Consider the following 23,032-nt stretch of genomic DNA (forward strand, 5'->3'; position numbering starts at 1 on the left):
AGTTCAACTGGATGAGGAACTTGGTGAATATCAAGTGGCTTCAGACACATGGAGAAGCTTTCAGAACAAATAATCACGCTCAAACTAATCATGGCGTACTACAGAAGACGATAAGCCTCTTTCAATTGCATTCATAGATTTTAAAAAAAGCATACGACTGCATCCACAGAAGATCAAGTTAAAAATTTTGAGACACTAGGACTCCATCCAAAACTTATAAAAATGATAGAGCTAACACTGACGAATACAACGTCCAAGATCAAATTCAGAGGGGAACTGTCCAGATCTTTTGTAGTAGAAACAGGTTTGAGGCAAGGAGATGGCCTGTCGCCACTGTTTTCAATTGTGCCCTGGAATTATAATGAGAGAATGGTATAAGATTAATCCAAAAAATATCAAAGTTGGAACTTCTAGAGATAATATAAATTTGAACTGCTTGGGATTTGCTGATGACCTTGCACTGCTTGCTAACAATATTCAAGAAACAAAGAAACAAATAAATACACTACAGACTATTTCTCAGAAGATTGGCCTTAAAAATCTTTGAAAAAACAGAACTCATGCTAACTGATCCACCTCTTGCAAAGAAAATCCGTATAGGAGATCAAGAAATAGATTGTAGACAGTTTCAAATATCTAGGTGAAATCATAACCTACAATCTCAATGAGAATCGAACGTGGGACAGTAGACTGAATAAGTTGAGAAGAGCACAGTATGTCACAAAGAACACTTACAACAAGAAATCACTATCAATAGCCACAAAATTGAAGCATTACAAGACAGTCACTCAACCGGTATAACTTACGCAAGTGAAACCATCTTTAAACTACCAATACCATCGCAATAGACAAATTACTAAAAATCGAAAGAAGAATCATCAGAAACTGTATTAACAAGAACTATCAAGTAGATGACACTGGAGATTAGCTTCCAACGAAACTGTTTACAAATAAATTGAACCTGTCACAAGTACAATAAAAAAAAAGCGAATATCTTTCTTCGGTCACCTGATTAGAGCTTCGGAGGACAGACTAAGCAGAAGAATTATTGAAAAGTTGTGGAAAAGTAAAACAAATATAAAATGGATTGACGAACTCAAGGAGGATATGAGAGTTGAATATAACATTCGAAGATTTGAAGAACAAGTCGGACAACATCAGAACCTGAAGGACAACAGACCAGACTGCAGATCAAAGTCAGACACAGAATGGGAAGAGTGATTTCGGACGAGGAAAGGAAATTAATTTCTGAACGAATGAAGAAATATGGGCTGAGAGAGGACGGAGTAAAGGTGGAAGATACTGACTACAGTGGTCCAATGAAGGCCATAAAATTATAATAATAATAATAATATTATTTTCTAAAACATGAACAAAGAAATTAAAAAATGTAGTTAGTTATAGTCCTATATAAGTAGAAGCTGTGTTGGAAGTATATTTTTTTAAATTATTGAATGAAGATTGGATATCAACAAATAAGTGTTACCCATTTAGATTCAAAGGTCATAAACTCTAGATTAGAATTTTAAAATAAGCAGCTTGCACTCTAGGACAATTCAGCTTCCCCATTCTGAGACGGGATCTCGGAATTGAAAATGTCATGTCCATTTGAGTTCCCGCCGCAGCTACTATTGTCCCTGAGATTCTAAAATATATTTTCTGGTGCCAACTAAACATAAGTTTTTAAAGAATTTCTTGATCGCTTTTCACTTTTAGAACCGTACAGCTTACAACTCTGTGGATTTTGAACAAGAACAAGAAAATACTAAAATATTAGCTACATAACCTCAAATTACTGATGGTTTGTAAACAAATAACAAATTTCCTGTAAAAATCAGCCTTCTTGATATTATAAACGATGACATTCTATTACCAACTTAACGCTAAACTAGTTTAACTTAAACTGGATTAGTAAATGCACTGAGAAAACCGATTCAAGTTTAAACTTTCGGATTAACTTAAACTCGATTAACTTAATCGAGTTTAGCAATCTATACTGTGCAAACGGCCCTAAGGCTCACTGTACAAGGAACATTAGTCAATATTTCCATTGAAATGATTGTAAAATCATAAAACTGGATCAACACTCAAAATCCAAGATACAGACCTCAGGCTGTACAACACAACAGTAGGCCTAATCCTACTCCATACTCAAATGATGAATACGTATACTTCAATTTAATTTACCAAATATTTTTATATTTTCAAAACATCAATCCTATACTATTAAACGAGCAATTTCTGTTCATATGTTTAGATGTTTGTATTTTACCGGATCTCGAAAACAGCTCTAACGATTCTCACGAAATTCAGAACATAGTAGGTTTATAATATGAAAATTCGATTGCACTAGGCCTCATCCCAGGGAAAACTTGCTGAAGGACATTAAAAGGATAATTATTATTCATCCTTGGAAAAACAGCTGATAATAATTTTTTCGTCCACTGTTGATGATGGAAGTGAGTGAGCGAGTTCATGTGTGTGGGACTGTGTCAAAACTATGACTCAGCTGTTGAACTTTTGTAATCATTCAATCAGGTACTTAGTGCCGGTTTCAAAAAAGCCGGGTTATTTTTAATCCTGATTAATTCCAGTAGAACGATCTTTTTGAAATGGTCTTCTCTGATTTGGTTCACATGAAATTATTCAGGATTAAAATTTAACCGACTTTTGTGCAACCGGGCCTTTGTGAGGGAAATTTTCGCATTCCTCTGGGAATTAATCTCAATTCACTGTGATTAGATAAAACATTTCTGTATGCACTATGCATATTATTATAATTTCTTCTTTTGTAATACATTTTTTATGCTTTTGTACTCCAGAGCGAAGCTCGGTCCCCGATATTACTAATCTAAACTCGTACTTATCAAAAGTGGTACCTTTTCTAAGGACTTGATTGGAATATATATTTATACTTTAATATTTACTCACAATAGCGTTGCTTGATGTTCTTGCCATTTCTTCTTGGAAGGCCGTATTTTTCTCTATAATCCTCCCTCAAACTAGCGTAACAAATATTTTTCAACTTCATCTGAAAATTCAATAAATACAAATTAAAGTACAGTAATTTCTGTCTACAGAAGCCACAAGAGACGAATAATGTTCAAATCAGGATATTATGACACACAACAAATTAAGCTGACTGTCGAAAAAACTGTAATATGAAAAACAATACCACAGACTTGTTCAATAATAATTATTGATAAGAACCTTGACATCGACATAATTTTTCTTTGTCCATGGTTTTATACATGATGTAATGTTTACATTATAACATGGTCTTAGATAAAGAAAATTACAATACAGTGAACACGAAAAATGTGTACCGAAATCTTACCGATCTGGTATCGAAGAAATTGCGCTCCAAGTCCAAGCCAGTTAAATTCAATTCGGCCAATTGTGATGGTGGATCGTACAGTTCGTTCATATATAAATCGAATACTTCAAAATTTTCAAGTTTATGTAAATTATCAGGTACATAAGACATCTGGAAAAATACAAAAACATATCATTGAATCAAGTTTGTGAAAAGTGTGAATGTTTAACCAGAAACACATAATGCAATCTTAACGGTATCTTTTCTCCAAATCCAAAGTATGAGTCAGTCAAATTCAGGAAGGTGGTTCAAACTCCTTGTTCATCATAAGATTCTATTAAGGTCTTCAAGTTCATTTTTTTACTTCCCTTGCCCTATTACCATAGGTAAGGAAGGTATTGCTTTCCAAAAAAAATTAATAAACAAATACGGATAATTACTAAAAAACCATGTTTTTCACGATTTTCTCGAAAACGGCTCTAACGATTTTCTTCAAATTTATACCATGGATAGCTATTTATAAGCCCTATCAACTGACATGAATCTCATTTCTGAGAAAATTCCAGGAGCTCCGTAATATTCTCGAGAAAAATGGCGGATAATCACTAAAAAACCATGTTTTTCACGGTTTTCTCGAAAACGGCTTCAACGATTTCTTTAAATTTATACCATGGATAGCTATTTATAAGCCCTATCAACTGACATGAGTCTCATTTCTGGGGAAATTGCAGGAGCTCCGTAATATTCTTGAGAAAAATGGCGGATAGTTACTAAAAAACCATGTTTTTCACGATTTTCTCAAAAATTACTTGACCGATTTTTTTCAAATTCATACCCTGTATAGTTATTTATCAGCTCTATCAACTGGCATGAGTCTTTTTCCTGGGAAACTAATGGGGTCCACCTCATCCTTGAGAAATGGACTTTGTAAACTCCCTCTCGTGCATGAGGTAGGTAGGTAGAGCAGTTTATAAAAAGAACACACAGTCGAGATATTTCATCTGTAGAACAGCTGTTTTGACGACTTTTAAAAAAAATCATCGAATTTCACAATAATTTACACAAAGGAAAAAGTACTCTGAAAACAATATTATATTTATACACATATAAAGTAGTCTGATCGTAGTTGCAAATATGTTGCCGCCAATCGTCATTATGTTATTCCCCTAAATTATTCTCGTTTGAGAATGAGGCTTGCAGTTCAATGAGCAAGGAAAGTTGTGTGAGTGTACCACACCAGATTTTTTATTTAACAGTCTATTCAGTCCTATTAGAATGCAAATGCGCTTATACACTGTTTGGCCGAATGTATACGAGTGGCTGAATCGCACGCCCCATTCATTATTACCTGTAGTTGAATTAAAAGAGCTTCCGACTTGGAGGGATATGCAGAGCAGAGGAAAGTAGGGATACAGAGGCGGCGATGTTGCCGTGTTAAAGCGGAAGGCGTTCTTTAGTCTTTAGTGAGTGTTCAAAACCTCATGATACGCATACCTAGTTTCCTCTCTGAAAGCACTGCATCGACTGAGTCTGATCGTCTACTTGGCAACCACTCTTCTTTCTGTGACTCTATTCATCAATTCAATCTCATTGGCTGAACTGGTTCTCCATCTCCCTCCCTCCATCTTTCTGTTCCGTATATCCTTTCAAGTCGGATGGTCGGATGTTGTTTTAATTCTATTGTAATAAATTTGTAGAACTGAATGGCAAGTATTATCGTAAGGAAGTTGCAAATCGCCAGAGGCTTAATTCTATGAGAAAAACGTCAACACCTATTGCAATGAAAAAGTTAATTTTTTTAAGTTGCGGATTTCAAAGTTCTATATTATTTAACATGTTCTTCTGTTTCTAAAACAGATTTAAATTTTCTTGTAGCATTCAAAATAGGTCTAATTGGACTTGATCAACAATGCTCTATAGAACTGATAATTTTCAGCTAGAAAAAAATCAACTTTTTATGCACTCAGAAGTTTGAGTAGGATAGTATAGCACTTTTTAACAGGGAAAAAATTAATTTGTTTTGTATGTGGTAATTATTAGATACTAGCAGGTAACCAGTGCTCCGCAAGGGTCTAAAAAACATGAAACATTTAAAATAGGCCTATAACCATCCTCGGTAAATTAAGTATATGTAAATTTTCAAGTTAATCAGTTCAGTAGTTCAGACGTGATGATGCGTCATTCGTGAATTTCCTATCCCGTACGTGTATAATCCAATTCTTTCCTTTATAATATTATATTATAGATTAGCCCCTATAGATAATAATTTTCGGATCAAAGCTTGTGCTGGAATCGCAGCTTGTCAGACGCGATTTCAAACCTTGTGCATGGTACCTGTACCGGCTGGCAATTTTCAAATCAAGCCGTAAATGTATGTTTTTATATATTGCATTGAGGTAACTTTAATAATAAAGCATTCTTTCTATTCAATAATATACAGCTTTAGATCAGCAAGTTTAATTATCGGTCTGTAAATGTCGTTAATTGCGTGTAATTTTAAATCAGACCTGACTGGAATTCCAAATGGAAACACTCGTCTGCATCGAGCTTAGCAAATTGTCATTTAATTCTTCAAACTCATTGGGAGATAAAATATTATAAATCAGACATGCAATTCAGACGCGCGTCTGTATCAAGCCTTTCTTGCGTACAGGAAACACATTTGGGTTTTTATCTGTTGCTCCCATTCAAGATAATAAATTAATAACTGTTAATTGTTTGTTGTGACATCTGTCTTGATAATGAGGATGTTAAAAGAGATTAGACAATAATTATTGTCTAATACGATAATGATTTGACATAATGAGAATCAATTCTGAACAGAATAAGTTATCTGTGATACAGATGATTCCTGAGACAAATTACCTCAGCCATTCCATCAACGGATAAATCACAATTTATCTTAATTTAGAGCCATATGTATAACATAGCTACGTAGGTAGGCATACAGAGTTTATAAATAATACCTAAACCTACTATAAATCGGGGAAAAAATACAAAAATGTTGAGTTATGTTATAAAGTTAATTTAAAATGATACAAAATTACGTTAAAGTTATTTAATGTTAATACAATAAATAAGTTATGAAGTTTTCAATTTTTTGGAGACTAGTGTATTGCATCAATGTACAAAAAATATGGCGAGCTAAATTAATCTTCAGGTCAGTTCTCAGGTAGAACTACTAGCCTAACACAATAAAAATGGTTAGAATGTCTGAAACAAATCGAATCTCAATTTGATTGATTACAGCAATACTGCTGATGATGCGTTGATAAACGTGAAACCATGGTACTGTTTTAAAGTTTTTAATAAATTTTTAGTGAAATTTGACAATATCCTTGTTTTCTTATTATGGAGAGATTTCACAACATCACCATCAATTCTAATAATTTTATTATTCGAATCTCAATCATTGTGGAACCTTCCTTTGGATAATACCTGATTTCGAACCATTTTTACTGCAGTATTAATAAAAAAAAATTTAGAACTTATAAGAACTCAAATATGTTACGTTCATTCCAGGTACAGCGAAAATGAAGTCATTTTGTCGATTTACATGTGTGAGGAATAACAATAATAAATTCGAAATTCTAATGAAAGCTATACAAATAGAACTAACGACTTCTGCTACCAAAAATATTGACCAAAGTACTACCAAAAGTACTAGATAGGTGAATGAAATACATTAATCCTTCAGCTTTCTAGTTATTTGGTCAATATTTGCAGTAGCAAATGTCCTTGGTTCTATTTATATGACATTCATTGAATATTTGAGTTGATTATTATTATAATATAGTGGTTTAGCTGCAGTTTCTAACAATTCTGAGTAAGCAACCTCGAAGATAAATAAATATTGCAGAGTATCTTTGAATCTAATCAAACATTCAACTTTTAATATAACTTGAAATAATTATGATAATTGGAAAAATGCACTCACCTTGTTGCAAGCCAGAATTAATACACGAAGGCACCGCAGTTTTTCAATATTCTTGGGAAGTTCAAAAATTCGATTGTTTGAGAAATCACAAATTTCAAGACTAGTTAGTTCGCAGAAGCTCTCGGGTATCCAGTAGAGGTCATTGCTTCTAGCATCTAACACACGAAGATTGGAGAATCTTGAAATTGAGCATTCCAGACTTGTAAGTTGAACATTACCTATATTAAGAGCAGTCAGTCTTTCCATTCTCATCATAGATCCACAAGGGAACTTTGGAAGATAATTGTATGTACCGTACGTACAGTCCCATCGGTTACTAAGATTCAATTCCTCAACAGACTCAAAAGCCATCAGCAGGAGGCTGTTGCTAATCGTGAGTCCGCAATTGGACAGAGACAATTGCTTCACGGTTCTCGCAACTGATCTTTTCATAATAGAGACCAGATGGAATTTCTCATATAAACATGTGCCAATGATGTTGCTCAAGCATGGATTATTCGACAGATTCAAGACTGCAAGCGGCGAACAATTCCACGCCATCAGCCATTCTGGAACTGATATTAACCTGTTATCCTGCAGATCTAATTGTTTCAGTGCATAGAAACTAGCATTTTTAGGAACGTTGAATTCTCTCAGAACATTCCTAGACAAATCGAAATGTTCAAGCGAGTCTAGCCCTTCTAAGAGACAGCTTGGCAGTCTCTCAAACTTATTTCCAGACAAATTCAGGAATTTCAGTTTGCGAAGCATCCTGAAACTTGTTGGCAGTGTTGAGATGCCTTGGTTTGACAAATCCAAAATCTCCACATTTAGAAAAGGCACATTGGGAATATTTGAGCCATTCAATCTGTTTGATGTTTTGAGATTCAACCTTGAGAGGTGCGACAAAATAGTTCCAGCATGGAATTCATTGTTATTCTCGAAATAGTTTCCTCTATATTTTTCATTCAGTTTCTTTGGATTGGATCCAAATGGCGCCATGGCTTACTATCACTGAAAACAGATAGAATAGATTTGATACAGCACTGAAAACAGATAGAATATACTTGATACAGCACTGAAAACACAGCACAGTACAAACAAATTATGTACTAGCTCCATATAAACACTAAAAATTTAAATAAAACTGTGAAATGTTTATCATGTAAATGAAAAGTTCACTCCATTTTTACTGGCAGCGCAATTTGCACTGAAATGAGTTATAAAATGAATGAAATAATTCACCTACTGATTTCTTAACCGTAATTTCTAAAAATGCCGTCTTTTTTCAATAAAAAATGAGGAGAAATAAAGAAAGTTTAGAGGTCTTATTCAAAACCTTAAAAGGTTTGAAATTCAAAGTAATTGAAAGTTGAGTTCAAATCGAAACCTCAGTGTTCTGTTCAAATTATTGGAAGTGATTATTGAGCATGGATGAGGTCATGCCGAGAGAATCAAAGAAAATGGCTTCAATGAAAAACAATATTTTGGGATAGCGACACTATACTACGGTTTTGAAAAATAGCTTAAATCAGACACATGACAAGTTCACACTAACAGGCTCATACAAAGATAGATAAATAAAGAAACAGTATGAAGACGAGGTGAAAAACAAGAAGAGGAGCTTCATTGTAATACAAAAAACCCACAGTCACAAGATAAATGAAAGGAACTCCGGAAAATAATCAATGAAGAAAGAGGAAAGAGATATTCAAGCAATAAGGATAACATTTGTCTAACCGATAACAACATTAGCCTACTATCACCGACCCATACCAGATCAGTAATCTTCTGAATGCTGCCTTCATAGGCCTACATCCACCAACCAAAGTGTCGGACACCACAATAAGTGATGGTCAAGAGCAACTAGATGCAGTACCACAACTTGCCAAATTTAAAATTATCACGCACATGGAACTTGTGGGATTCCTCAGTAAATTGAAATTTAACTACTCATCAGTGTATGACGAAATTACCAGTAAAATCTTCAAATACTGTGACAAGGAAATCATGACGCCACTTCTCGACATTTTAAATTCATCTATTAATCAGGCAGTTTTCCCAGAAAACTCGAAGGTGTCTAAGATTTACCCTAAATAAAGAAAGGTGACAGACAGATTCAAAAAATTATAGGCTAATTGCAAAATTATCTATAACATCCAAAATAATTGAACGTGCTTTATGTGATCAATTAAACACCTTCAAGATAATACCTTGATATCAATGCACTTTACGGCTTCAGGAGGGGACGCAACACAGCGACAGCAATTTCGGATTTATGCAACAATATAAATAAAATGTGGGAAGAGCGCAAAACCGTCTCTGGCCTTTTCATTGATCTACAGAAAGCCTAACTTCGACACCCTAAATTGGGAAACTTTAAAAATGAGATTGAAAAAGCTCAAAATAGTGGGTAATGCATTTAAGGGGTTGGGGGATTACCTCACGAACCGTAAACAATACGTCAAAATAGACAATCATAAAAAGAACAGTATTGTACTCTATAAATCCTCACTTCTAACTGCAAAAATAGGGCCGTGCCCCAAGGGTCCATACTGGGGCCGCTACTGTTCTTGATTTATATAATGATGATCTTTCTGAAGAGATAGGCAAGAGTAATTTGCATACTTTTCGCGGATGAATCTCAGGATATGACTGAAAATGTAATTGATGCAGCACTGGAAGGGGCAACCCACTCATGCAACAAATTAAACCTCACAATACACAGAAAACAGTGCACATCAAATTCAAACATTTAAATGATGGCCTGGAGGATCTTACCAATAACCAAATAACTTCAGCTAAACACACCAGATTGTTGGGCATCATAATAGATAGCAAATTATCCTGGCAGCATCACATTGAACAGTTAGGTAAAAAACTGTCATCTACAGCACATGCTATTCAAAGACTATGCAATATATCGGGGAGAAAAACAGCATTCATGTTGTATCACCTCCCATCTGAGATACGGTATTGTGGCATAGGGCTCAGCATTACAGATATACCTGGATAGGATACTTAGAATAAAAAAGAAGACCCTAAGAAAAATACTGGGAGTTGACGGGTTGGAAGACTGTAAGCCGCTCTTCAAAGAATATGAACTACTGACAGTAATTTCACTGAATATTCTTGAGACAACGATCCTGGCATGAAAAAAAACCTCTCATTAAGGCGTGACAAGCTTCGATACAATACAAGGAATATAAACTATATTAACATCGCCAAGCACCGCCTCAGAAAGTTCAAGGAGCCAGCATATGCGGGTGCATATTTTTTCAACCTACTGCCATCAAAACTCAAGGCACTAAAAAACTACAGGTCGTTCGCCATTGCACTCAAACGGTACCTAACAGTCCAAAGTGACGGAGTATGGAGATGAACATACATTCAAAAATCTCACAGTACGGACAACGGACTGAAACTGCCAACTCTAAGGCTCAACTCACACTCATGCGACTCAGGTCGAGAAGAGACTCGACTCTAGTCAAGAGCATGTGTTTTCAAATTGTGACACTCAGACCAGTCGATTCTAGTCTCCACGACTCTCACCATTTGAAAACACAAGCTCTCGACTAGAGTCGAGTCTCTTCTCGACCTGAGTTGCTTGAGTGTGAATTGAGCCTAAGGCTACGCGACTCAGGTCGAGAAGAGACTCGACTCTAGTCGAGAGCATGTGTTTTCAAGTTGTGACACTCAGACCTGTCGATTCGAGTCTCCCCGCAACGTCACCTTTGAAAACAAATGCTTTCGACTAGAGTCGAGTCTCTTCTCGACCTGAGTCGCGTAGGTGTGAGTTGAGCCTAACTCTCCTAAGGGGAGAAAAACTGACAATTCCCTGGTCACTGACTAGGGAGAAGACAAAACAAGTAAGTAAGAAGCCTTTTGGATTCAAAAAAAAATCAATAATAAGTTACCGTAGTTGAGTTCCATAATATTAGGATTTAGGCTAGTGCACTACCCTAATGCAATTTTCTTTAAAGGGCTAATAGAAGTAATAAGTTGAATAGAAAAAGAAAAGCCTAAATGTTGTTCATTTTATTTCATTCCTAATCTTGAAAACTAGGTCCGATAAATGATTGAAGCACGTTGTGGTGAATAACATTTTAAAAGGGTACTTGAGCTTTGAATATTCATCTTTAGTAAACTATCGTTACCGGTACCTAATTGTGCTACTAGGCCTAATATGTATTATTTTCAAAAATAACTTTTATAAAATACTTCGGCTAAAAGATATAATTTCTGGGATACCGTACTACAACACAAGCTAAAATTTAAAAGCAGGTTTAAGGTTTGCCCTTTGATTAAACTACTTTATTTTGAAATAATCATAAAAATCTACTGACCTTGTTACCAGGGCTTTGAAAACTAGTGCTAGAAAATATTATTGTAAAATTGAACAGTAGAGAAAGGAATTGAGGTTATTAGAACCTAAAATACGATTATTTTCCAGTCATCAACCAACACAAGAGTGTTTCTAAACGAATTGTACATGTTAAAAACTTACCATGGATATATCACGTTTAAAATTGTAAGTTTTATGTAAACATGTATTTATTACGCCAATTATTGTTTTCGGAATTTGTACACACGAGACTTCAAACTACACTCTACACAGACACAACACACAACAGACAAGAGACTTTGAAAAATCAATGAAAAAATAAGTGAGCTGAGCTGCTGCTGTGCTCTGTGCTACAGTGATTCTTTATGCCGCTAGGGGAGACACTGTCGATGAAAATTGAAATTTCAATATTAAAAAATTTAAAACCTGATTTCACATATATTATTATCTGAACTGGGATATTGTTTTTGAAATACATAATTTTGTTACAAGCAAATTTGATTGAATTGGATTTTTAAATGTACCGCCATAAAGACCCTGTAAAATGGCCGCTATGAAGGGAAAACGAGTGTCATGACCTGTATTAATTTATATATCGTGTCAGGTCATGACACAGTCCCGTGATGCATTGCAAAATCGCCATTTTATGGGGTTCTAGTTCACCAATTTTCAAATTTATCAGCTGTTATCATTATAGCATAGATTGAACAACATAATGGGCCATATGAATAAAGTTGAGCATTTGCTTATACTTCTAAAATATGGAGCATTTGCTTCATTTTCTATGAATAAACGTGAGCGAAACCTTTTGCTCATGAAAAAATAGTTTGAGCATTTGCTCAAAAGTAAAAGCTTTTGCTCAAAGTTGTATTGTATGAATAAACTAGAGCATTTGCTCAACTTTTGAAGCAAATGCTTCAAAAAAGATGAGTCTAGTCTAGAGCAGCTTATCACCTTCTGCACATATAGTGAAGTCCACGTTATAATGACAGTATTTGATAAACTTTGGTTTTGCTATCCTTGTCTATCATTCGACAAAGCCGGTGGTACTATCCTTTTCTAGGTCCACAACGATGCCAATTATGTTTTTGACGGTGTAAAAATATAATTAATTGATGCAGAGAATCGGCATCGCTATTCTTCTATCTCTATCCACTGCCATTATAACGTGGACCTCACTATAGTTAAATGGCTCAACTAATTCATATGAGGAAGAGGAAACTATAACAGATATGATCACAACCAATGGTTGAGAACTATAAAACTCTTTTTCTAGATTCAACCATGATATATATCACCATTATCCCTACAAAAGAATAAACACAAAAGATAGCCAACCTGTTATAAAGATAGCCAACACAAAATAGTAAATAGGCATTTAAGAAGATGAGAGTGTAGACGATTATAAGAAGGCTATTGATATTATAAGAATATGCTGAAGATTATTATAGAGATGAAATTTTTCACGCTATTATTTCAAAATTCTAAACTCAACTAACCTAAAACTCTATTCATAATCATAAAAATAGAAAACAGAGCAGACGACGCAAACACAAGTGGTGCACCCTACTTGCATATTTAGCGCTTCCTTAAGCTATAAAAACAAATTAAGGCTACAAAAGCGAATCAGCTGATGAAAAATCTTTAAAATACGTGAGCATTTGCTCCAGAGTTCAGGAGCATAAGGTAAAGCTTATTCATATGAAAATGAGCAAAATTTGCTGATTTGAAAACAAATCGCAAAACAAAATGAGCAAAAAAGCATTTAATGCTTTTGTTTCTACCTTTTGCTCATGAACAAAACCTTATTCTCCATGCTCTTGCTCATGAACATTTGCTCTGGTTTTATTCATATGGGGCAATGTGTTATTTTGTTATTGTTCAAGGGATATTTGCTTGGCTTTGAATTGTAAAATAAATTGTTCTGACAGAATAATAATATTTAGATTCCAACTAGGAACTGAATTGCTGTTCTTTAGATTTAATTGATCGGGAACTTGTTTTTTTTATTATAAAAAACTTTAATCCCATATCAGTGAATGAAGTTTGTAAATAGTAATAATAACATGCAATAAGCAACTAATTACTTATACCCCAACACATATAATTTATAGTGGGGTGTATATTTATTCATTGAAATTATCATTTATTCATTATTGAAACACCACTGATTTATGTAGTTACATTACAATACTATATTATCAATATTCTAATGTTGCATTCAATCTTCTTTGTAATTACGGTGATAAGTTTTCATGATACATATGTGAAATTTGTTGCATAATTAGCTGTTGTACTGTAATTTATTGTAGACTAGCCGTCAGGCTTGCTTCGCTCGCCATATCCGTCTAGCCAGGGGGCTCCGCCCCCTGGACCCCCGACTGGATCGTCCAAGAATGAGATCAGCAGGCTCGCTTCGCTCGCCTGCATTTTTCATTTGAGCATTTTTATCATATGTTAGAACAATCCAGTCGGGGTCCAGACTAAACGACTGGCTAAACGGATATGGTGAGCGAAGCGAGTCTGACGGCTAGTGATATAATATTCCCAGGATTGAAGTAGCAGTGCCCAATCAATTTTTCCGCGATAAATGCATTTAAATTTTCAACTTGGTGCCAACCTAACAAAGTCAACTAAACTTAATGCCAACCTGACAAAATTATTAATTTAGTTGCCAGTTAACAACTGTTTCGAAGAGGTACCTACTCTATCTAGATTATAGTTCTATAGTAACATATGACATGGAAATTTCAATTATAATTAAGAGATTGGGAGAAGAAGAATATACATGCTAAAAGACGAACTTTAAACCCTTAAAAACAACCCTTAGAGTTGAAATATTGCCAAAAGATTTCTTAGTGCGCCTCTAAAGGGCCAATTGAACATACCTACGAAATTTGAACGTTTTTGGTCCGGTAGATTTTTAGTTATGCGAGTGAGTGAGTGAGTGAGTGAGTGAGTGAGTGAGTCAGTCAGTCAGTCAGTGAGTGAGTGCCATTTCGCTTTTATATATAAAGATTCGTGTATAAACCAGAATGTATTGCAACTTACTTGAATAAATAAATTTGAATTTGAACTTAAAACTTTTTTGAAGTTGGCCTCGCATATTTCTCTCTTGTCCCAATGCCTTATGAATCATAAACCTTTAGATACAAGAATAAGAACAATTTCAAAATGGCGACTGATAGAAGTTTTAGTTTTTAAAGAAATGAAGGGTTGTAACTCAAATATTTTGAATGTAAGTAAACATCCATTATATAATACATCTTTTTAAATGCCTTTCCAAAATGAGAAAGATGACATTAATAAAAATGTGCTATGGTACCTACTTTTATCCAAAATGGCGGCTAATTGAACTTTATCAATATTATTTCTTTGAAAGCTAAATTTCAATAAGCCGCTATTTTTGATAAAAGTATCATAGACCATTTTTATTTATGTCATCTCTCTCATTTTGGAAAGACCTTTGAAATTATGTATTACACAATAGGTGTTTACATTCAAAATATTTGAGCTACAACCCCTCCAGCAAACTTCAGGCCAATCTCCATGGTGTCTGTCTTCTCAAAGGTGATCGAGACAGAGATGAAAATGCAGATGACCAACTTTCTCTAGGGGAATGGACTGTTGTCATCATCACAACATGGATTTAGACGATCCACAACTAGTGCTCTCCTGGCTTTGACAAGAATCATTCAGAGAAGTTTTGAGGACGGCGAATCCCTTACGCTCACATTGTATGACCTTAGTAAGGCTTTTGATTGCATACCTCACGATATTGATTGGAAAGCTGGAGAAATATGGTCTGGGTGGCGGGGTCCTTAGGACAGTGACATCTTATAAGAGAATAGGAAACAGGTGGTGCAGCTGAGAGGTGCTGGCTCAAGGCTGAGAGGTGTTAAGCATGGAGTACCACAGGGCTAGGTTTTGAGCCCCCTGTTGTTCATATTACTCATGAACGACTTCTCAAGCAGTCAGGGGGCAGTGCTTTTTGCGGATGACACCACCGTGATTGTTAGAGGTGTTACTGTGGAACAGGCAAAGGAGGAGACCGCCGAACTCATAGAAGTAACTCAGTTGTGGTTTCTTGCCAACAAGCTCAAACTAAATGAGGAGAGAACAAAAATCTTGGTTTGCTCATTGAAAAGACAACCAGTTGTATCAGATCCAGTAAAACTGTTAGGATTCTGGTTGGATGGGGAGCGATTGAGCTGGAATCATCATGTGAACCAAGTATGATGGAAATTGTCCAGAGTGCTGTACCTCCTTTGTAAGCTGAGATGTGTGGTCGATCAGAGAAGTCTTGTCATTGCCTATAATTTGCTGTTTCACAGCCATATCATCTATGGGTTGGTCCTGTGGGGTCACGCACCAGCTGTCTACGATGTGCTGCTACTGCAAAATGAGGCTCTGAGGAAAGTGACATTTTTCAGGGATCACTGCAGGCCACTACTTAGGGATCTTGGGATATTCACGGTGTACAGTCAATATGTGTTGTGCTCGCTGATGTATATCAAGAGGAACCTGGAGCAGTTACAAAAAAGGTGTGATGTAGACAAGTAAGTAAGTTACAATACATTCTGGTTTATACACAAATCTACAATAAATTACAGTACAACAGCCAATTATGCAACAAATTTCACATATTATGAAAACTTATTAATTACAATGAAGATTGGATGCAACATTAGAATATTGATATTATTGTAATGTAACTACATAAATCAGCTGTGTTTCAACAATGAATGAATGATAATTTCAATGAATTAATATACACCCCACTATAAATTATATGAGTTGGGGTATAAAAAATTAGTTTCTTATTCAGCAACAGAGACAGCCACAATACACGACTTGCCACTAGACTGGAGGTGCCCCGGTGCCCCGGGAACTACAATAGCTTTCCTTCACAGGCAATAAGATTTTTTAACAGCTTTCCTAGAGAAATTCAGGATACATGGGACTCTTGTTTCTATACCATGTTGAAGAGAAAAATAATGGAAAAGCCACTCTACTCACTGCAGGATTTTTACAGTAAACCTCTTTTTGGGAGTCAAGCACCTCCACAGCGTGAATGACCATGAAGGTTATTTTATTGGGAATTCCGACACTGCCTATCTGGAAACCCCAGTCATTGGTAACAGCCTCAAGTATCAAGTAAGTAAGTAACAAGGAGGATCGTTGGTAAGTAAGTATATTGTATTTAGAAACTAAAACTTCAATAAGCCTCCATTTTGGATACAAGTATCATAGGACATTTTTATTGATGTCATCTTCCTTGTTTCAGAAAGGCCATGAAAATGATGTACCATATAATGGGTGTTTGCATTTTAAATACTCGAGTTACAACCCCTAAGGGGTTATCCCTCATAAGGGGGTGGAATTCAGTTGTATGTAAAAATGTGAAATATTTGACCAATAACTCATCCTGTATTTAGAATTAGAAGTATAAGTATAATGATTGTATAATTTATTTTATGTGAAAAACAAAGAATTAACTGTCAATAATGCTTATTTTTTATAATTTAATATGTATTTATGTATCTAGTATATTTTTTTATTTTTTTATTTATTAAAAACACACAAATAACAAGACAAAACAAAATTACAAAGAATTTGAAACAAATAAAACACAATAAAATGTTACAAATATAAAAAACCATGGGCTTTGTGGTTGGGTTGTGTTGGAGAAGAGAAAAAAAAGATAATAATAATATCGTGTGACCTGGCTGGCTCAGGTCTGGTGTCAGAGTTTTCAGGTCGCAACTGATCAATTTTAGGGCCTCTGACATGATAACGACTGCTTTTTAGGCAGCCGGGACCGACGGTTTAACGTGTCCATCCGAAACACGGGAGTGGCCCGAGAAAAATATCTTGCCCGGGCTGGGATTCGAACAGAAAAAAAAGAGAGGAAGATACCTAGCCAACTATGGTTTCCCATGTAATAGGCAGGCAAAGAAGAGAAGAGAAGTAATGAGGGAAAAAGGTAAGGGAGAAATGGGGGGAAGGAAGAAAACAGATGAATAGGTACTCAAAATAAAGGTAAGCGAGTCCACTGAAAAATGAAAAATCTGGTGTGGTACACTCACACAACTTTCCTTGCTCATATTCGAAACTACGATCGGACTTTTGTATATGTGTATAAATAATTGTTTTCAGAGTACTTTTTCCTTTGTGTAAATTGTGAAATTCAATGATTTTTTTAGTCGTCATTTTTTTAAAGTCGTCAAAACAGCTGTTCTACAGATGAAATATCTCGACTATGTGTTCTTTTTATGAACTGCTCTACCTACCTACCTCATGCACGAGAAGAAGGTTACAAAGACCATTTCTCAAGGATGGGGTGGACCCCCCATTAATTTCCAAGAAAGGAGACTCATGCCAGTTAATAGAGCTGATAAATAACTATACATAGTATGAATTTGAAAAAAATCGGTCAAGTTATTTTGAAAAAATCGTGAAAAACATGGTTTTTTAGTAATTATCCGCCATTTTTCTCAAGAATATTACGGAGCTCCTGCAATTTTCCAAGGAAAAAACTCATGTCATTTGATAGGACTTATGAATAGCTATCCATGGCTTGAATTTGAAGAAAATCGTTAGAGCCGTTTTCGAGAAAACCGTGAAAAACCTGGTTTTTGGTCATTATCCGCCATTTTTCTCAAGAATATTACGGAGCTCCTGAAATTTTCCCAGAAATGAGACTCATGCCAGTTGATAGTGCTTATGAATATCTATCCATGGTATGAATTTGAAGTAAATCGTTAGAGCAGTTTTCGAGAAAACGGTGAAAAACATGGATTTTTAGTCATTATCCGCCATTTTTCTCAAGAATATTACGGAGCTCCTGAAATTTTCCCAGAAATGAAACTTATGCCAGTTGATAGGGCTTAAAAATAGCTATCCATGGTATAAATTTGAAGAAAATCGTTGAAGCCGTTTTCGAGAAAACCGTGAAAAACATGGTTTTTTAGTCATTTTCCGCCATTTTTCTCAAGAATATTACGGAGCTCCTGAAATTTTCCCAGAAATGAGACTTATGCTAGTTGATAGGGCTTATAAATAGCTATCCATGATATAAATTTGAAGAAAATCGTTAGAGCCATTTTCGAGAAAAACGTGAAAAACATGGTTTTTTAGTAATTATCCGCCATTTTTTCCGCCATCTTGAATTGAATTTTATTGAATTTCTTATTGTCGGGTCCTCATGGTATAGGGACCTTAAGTTTGAAATTTCAAGTCGATCGGTTAATTAGGAATGGAGTTATCGTGTTCACAGACATACACACACACACACATACACACATACACACACACAGACCAATACCCAAAAATCATGTTTTTGGACTCAGGGGACCTTGAAACGTATAGAAAACTTGAAATTGGGGTACCTTATTTTTTTTGGAAAGCAATACTTTCCTTACCTATGGTAGTAGGGCAAGGAAAGTAAAAAACAATGCTGGAGCAGAAATCTCGAGTCATATATCTAAATGGAAGAAGAAATTACTGTATGTCCAGTTTTTTATATCCAGTTTAATTTTTCCGCTGATCTTATTGTCCATGAGAAAGTGATTTGGAATGAGGTTTATTATTTTAGTACCTATGTAAATTAACTGCCTCCTTATACATTCAATATCAGTGTTATAGGTTACATATTTGTTAGCAGTGGCCCTTAGATTATAATAATTAAGTGTAGAGTTTATTGTGAGAGGAAAATCGGATCTATATTTTATTAAGTACTCAATTACGGTTTTTATGTATAATTGACGTATAGTCATGACCTCAAAATCACTAAAAACCATATCCGTTGGATAGAGCCTGGGTTTGCTTAATATAGTTTTAATTATCAGTTTTTGTGCTACAAATAATTCAGCAATATGACAGTTGAAACAGCCTCCCCAAACAACTATGCCATACTGCAGAATTGACTTGACTAGAGCATGATACATCATTTTCAGGTGGTTCTTATTAAGAATTCTGTTAACTTGGTAAAATTTAAAAGATAAATATCTAATTTTCCTACATATGTATTTAATATGAACATCCCATTTAAGTACTTAGTATTATTGACTTTTTTAATGGTGGGATAATCACAATTACCCAAGTTTAAATTGCACTGAGAATGGAGTCTCAAATCTTGATTCTCGTTGGGCTGTCCTACTCTATTTGCAGAGAAAGTTATGTAATTCGTTTTTTCAATATTTAAACTCAAGGTATTCTTATCTAACCACTTCTTGATTAAAAGCATATTATTTTCAGCTATGGTATGAACTTCATTCCATGAATTACCGTGAAAAATAGCTGCAGTATCATCTGCAAAGGATATCACAGTTGAGTTTAGAAGTCTTAAATTTAAAAAGTCATTTACATAGAGTATGAAAAGGATGGGAGAAAGTACAGTACCTTGAGGAAGACCATGAGAAGTTAAGTTAGTTACACTAGATTGATCATTTATGGTTAGGGACTGGGTTCTATTACTCAGATAGCTTTTGAACAATTTAAGCGAGACTCCTCTGAAACCATAGGACTCCAGTTTATTGAACAAAGTATTATGAGGTATTGTATCAAAAGCTTTGCGTATATCCAGGAAGACTGCAATAGTTTTCTATTGCATTGTAATTATATATACGAGGGCAAATCAAATATAAACGGGATTTTATTTTGAAATGAAAATTATTTATTGATAAATGAATGACAAATATAAATTACTTTTCTACATAGTCTCCTGCTTTAAAAATACATTTTTCCCAGCGAGCGGAAAGGTTTTTTATCCCAGCATCGTAGAAGGAAGCTGATTGCGTCACGAGCCAATTGCGCACGTACTCCTTCACGCCCTCGTCATCTTCAAATCGTTGCCCTCCTAGAGCTTCTTTAAGCGGCCCAAACAAATGAAAATCGCAGGGCGATAGGTCTGGACTGTAGGGAGGATGTTCCAGTTGAGTCCAGTGCATTTCTTCCAGTTTTGAGACGGTTAGAGCTGCAGTATGGGGCCTTGCGTTGTCGTGAACGAGGATAACCTTTTGAATCGATTGGTCTCGTCTTTTGCGACGATATGCATCCCTCACCTTGGTCAGCAGCTCGCAGTAGTAAGCAGTATTAATTGTGCGTCACTCGTGCAAAAAAATCAATGAGCAAAATGCCTCGCCGGTCGAAGAAGATGGTTGAAAGGACCTTGCCAGCTGACAGTCGAGTCTTGGCTTTCACAGGGGCTGCCTCCCCTTTCCTCCGCCACTCCATACTGGCTTGTTTTGACTCCGGAGTGTAAAGGTGGACCCACGTCTCGTCACAGGTGACGATCCGACTCAGAAATGTCTCCCCTTCTTCCGTGAACCTTGCTGCATGTCTCTGACAGATCTTTGAAAAATTTCCGTCGCTGGAACTCCTTCACAAGCAAGAAATTTTATAATAATACGTTGCGCAGTGGAAGGGTGCACTTGTTGCTCCGACATCGTGATTGTAACTGAAAAACTGGCTGGAAGTGTGGGACGACTGGCTTTCTCCACTCCTAGTGACCCCACCCAAGCGTACTAGCAGCGCGGTCCCAGTCCTACCAACGGTAGACGCTCAGGAACAAAAATCCCGTTTATATTTGATTTGCCTGATATAACCGTCTCCAATTTATTGAAGGGTTCACATAAATATGACTCACTCTGTATATATGGCTTAGGAATGAACCTAAAATGCTTTATTCAATCATGTTTTAAAAGTAGTAAGAAAGCTTAGGAGATAAGCTTTTTCAGGACTGCCATTTTGTTTTATAAATTAAAAAATAATTGTTATAGTTTTTGTAGCTCTGTTCAAAAAAAAATAGTGAGTTGGTGGAAAAAACAAAATAGCGGCTATGTGAGTAATTAAGGACTTTTGGACGGTTTAAAAATGAATATCGGGGCACCGAGCTTTGCTTGTTATTTTTATTTATTGATAAACAGAACACAATTCTCTAAAATGATCGTGTTTATATTTCACAGCTGGCCATATTGTCATCTTATGAATTTTTGGGATGCAATATTTCTATTGTTCCCATACTCACTCACTTTTTTACTATCCACAGCTGTTTCAGCCAAGGATGATCCTTTTATTGTGGGGCTGGTAGATTAGCCCACTGTCGCCCGCTCTTTATCAAAGAGAGGATCCTCACCATCTTCTCCCTCTATGTTCTCCATACCCTTTGCAGAACACATGCAAACGTAGGGTTGCTCGTGACCCGACAGAGCTTCCACCCGTATGAGACTAGGGGTAGACACAGGCTGGATTTACCCTACCAGAGGCTGAGCAGAACTCGGACTGGTCTGGCTCATATGACTATCAGCCTCTATAATAGGCTGCCTCTGTTGGCCAGGGATCTGCCTGCTGTGCGGTTTCGAGGGGCTCTGAGGAGCCTGCTGACGGATCACCCTCTGTACTCACTCCGTGAGTTCTGTATGTTGGAAAGCAGTGTGGTGAGTGCCTATTTTCTTAATTGATTTCTGCCTCTGGGCAGTTGTTTTTCTTTTACATTTTTGACGTGTCCCAGTGGGCTTCACTTTAGTGATCCCTTTTATGGACCTATTTAAATAAATACTAAATACTAAGTTCAGCAAGTTTTCCCAAGGATGGGACCTAATGCAATCGAATTTTTATATCATAAACCTACTATGTTCCAAATTCCCTGAAAATCGTTAGAGCCGTTTTCGAGATCTGTTGAACATAAATAACCAGACATAAAAATACAAATATTCGGAAATTGTTCGCTTAATATGATAGGATATTCCAATATTTTTCGTACTCAGGAACAATGCCCTAGAATATTGGTAGGATGTTTGGAAATACTCTGTATAATGTTGGTAATATTCCAAATAATTTGATAATTTCAGATAATAGCCTGAACCCAAAAAAACGAGAACGTTGACCAAACAGCTGATTTGGAATATTACCAACAGAAGATCTGAATCCGAGATTGAATTGATGTCATTATTTGAAATTTGTCATCAAAAAGACAACAAATTTGTTCATTATTACTCTATTCAATCATGTTCAGTTCTCAGTTTAGAAAAACTGCCAAAGCTGTCAATGTTTTCGACGGAGAAGTATTCAATTCACAATGTTTTGTTATGATGGAATACCCAATGACTCTCAATGATTTGGAGGAAAATTCAAATGAATTTCAACTTAAATGTTTTGAGAATTTCCATTGAAAAAAATCATATTACTATTCTAAAAATTATTTGATTATAATCTACTGATAAAATTGAAAAATAAAAACTTTTTATTTGAAAAAAATCTATTACATGTGACATTGATCCATATAAGAACCTCAATGAATGATAATTTCTCATTCTTAATATATATTCCAAGTTTGACGTCAAGTTTCGAAAGGTTTTGCAAAAATTCAATGCATTTTCCAAAAAAAAAGTTGTAAAAAATCAAAAATTTACAAAATATCTGCAATTTTTCATCGAGTTGGCAACACTGACAC

General features: G+C 35.5%; 1 protein-coding gene across 2 annotated transcripts in view; it reads right to left on the reverse strand.

Annotated features, from left to right (window-relative positions):
* LOC111050970 (leucine-rich repeat and death domain-containing protein 1) overlaps window positions 1-11,929 on the reverse strand; it is a 40,332-nt gene extending 28,403 nt beyond the window's left edge. Inside the window, exons 1-4 of one of the 2 annotated variants that reach the window (XM_022337358.2) lie at window positions 11,740-11,929; window positions 7,254-8,246; window positions 3,338-3,487; window positions 2,932-3,031 (exon numbers count right to left, since the gene is read on the reverse strand). In XM_022337358.2, coding sequence (XP_022193050.2) covers window positions 2,932-3,031; window positions 3,338-3,487; window positions 7,254-8,234 — 1,231 coding nt within the window. In that variant the 5' untranslated portion in view covers window positions 8,235-8,246; window positions 11,740-11,929. The other variant, XM_022337359.2, reaches the window with a different exon arrangement.
* Between the last annotated feature and the right edge of the window lie 11,103 nt (window positions 11,930-23,032).

The sequence above is a fragment of the Nilaparvata lugens genome, chromosome 8 (genome assembly GCF_014356525.2).
Source record: "Nilaparvata lugens isolate BPH chromosome 8, ASM1435652v1, whole genome shotgun sequence".
NCBI lineage: Eukaryota > Metazoa > Arthropoda > Insecta > Hemiptera > Delphacidae > Nilaparvata > Nilaparvata lugens.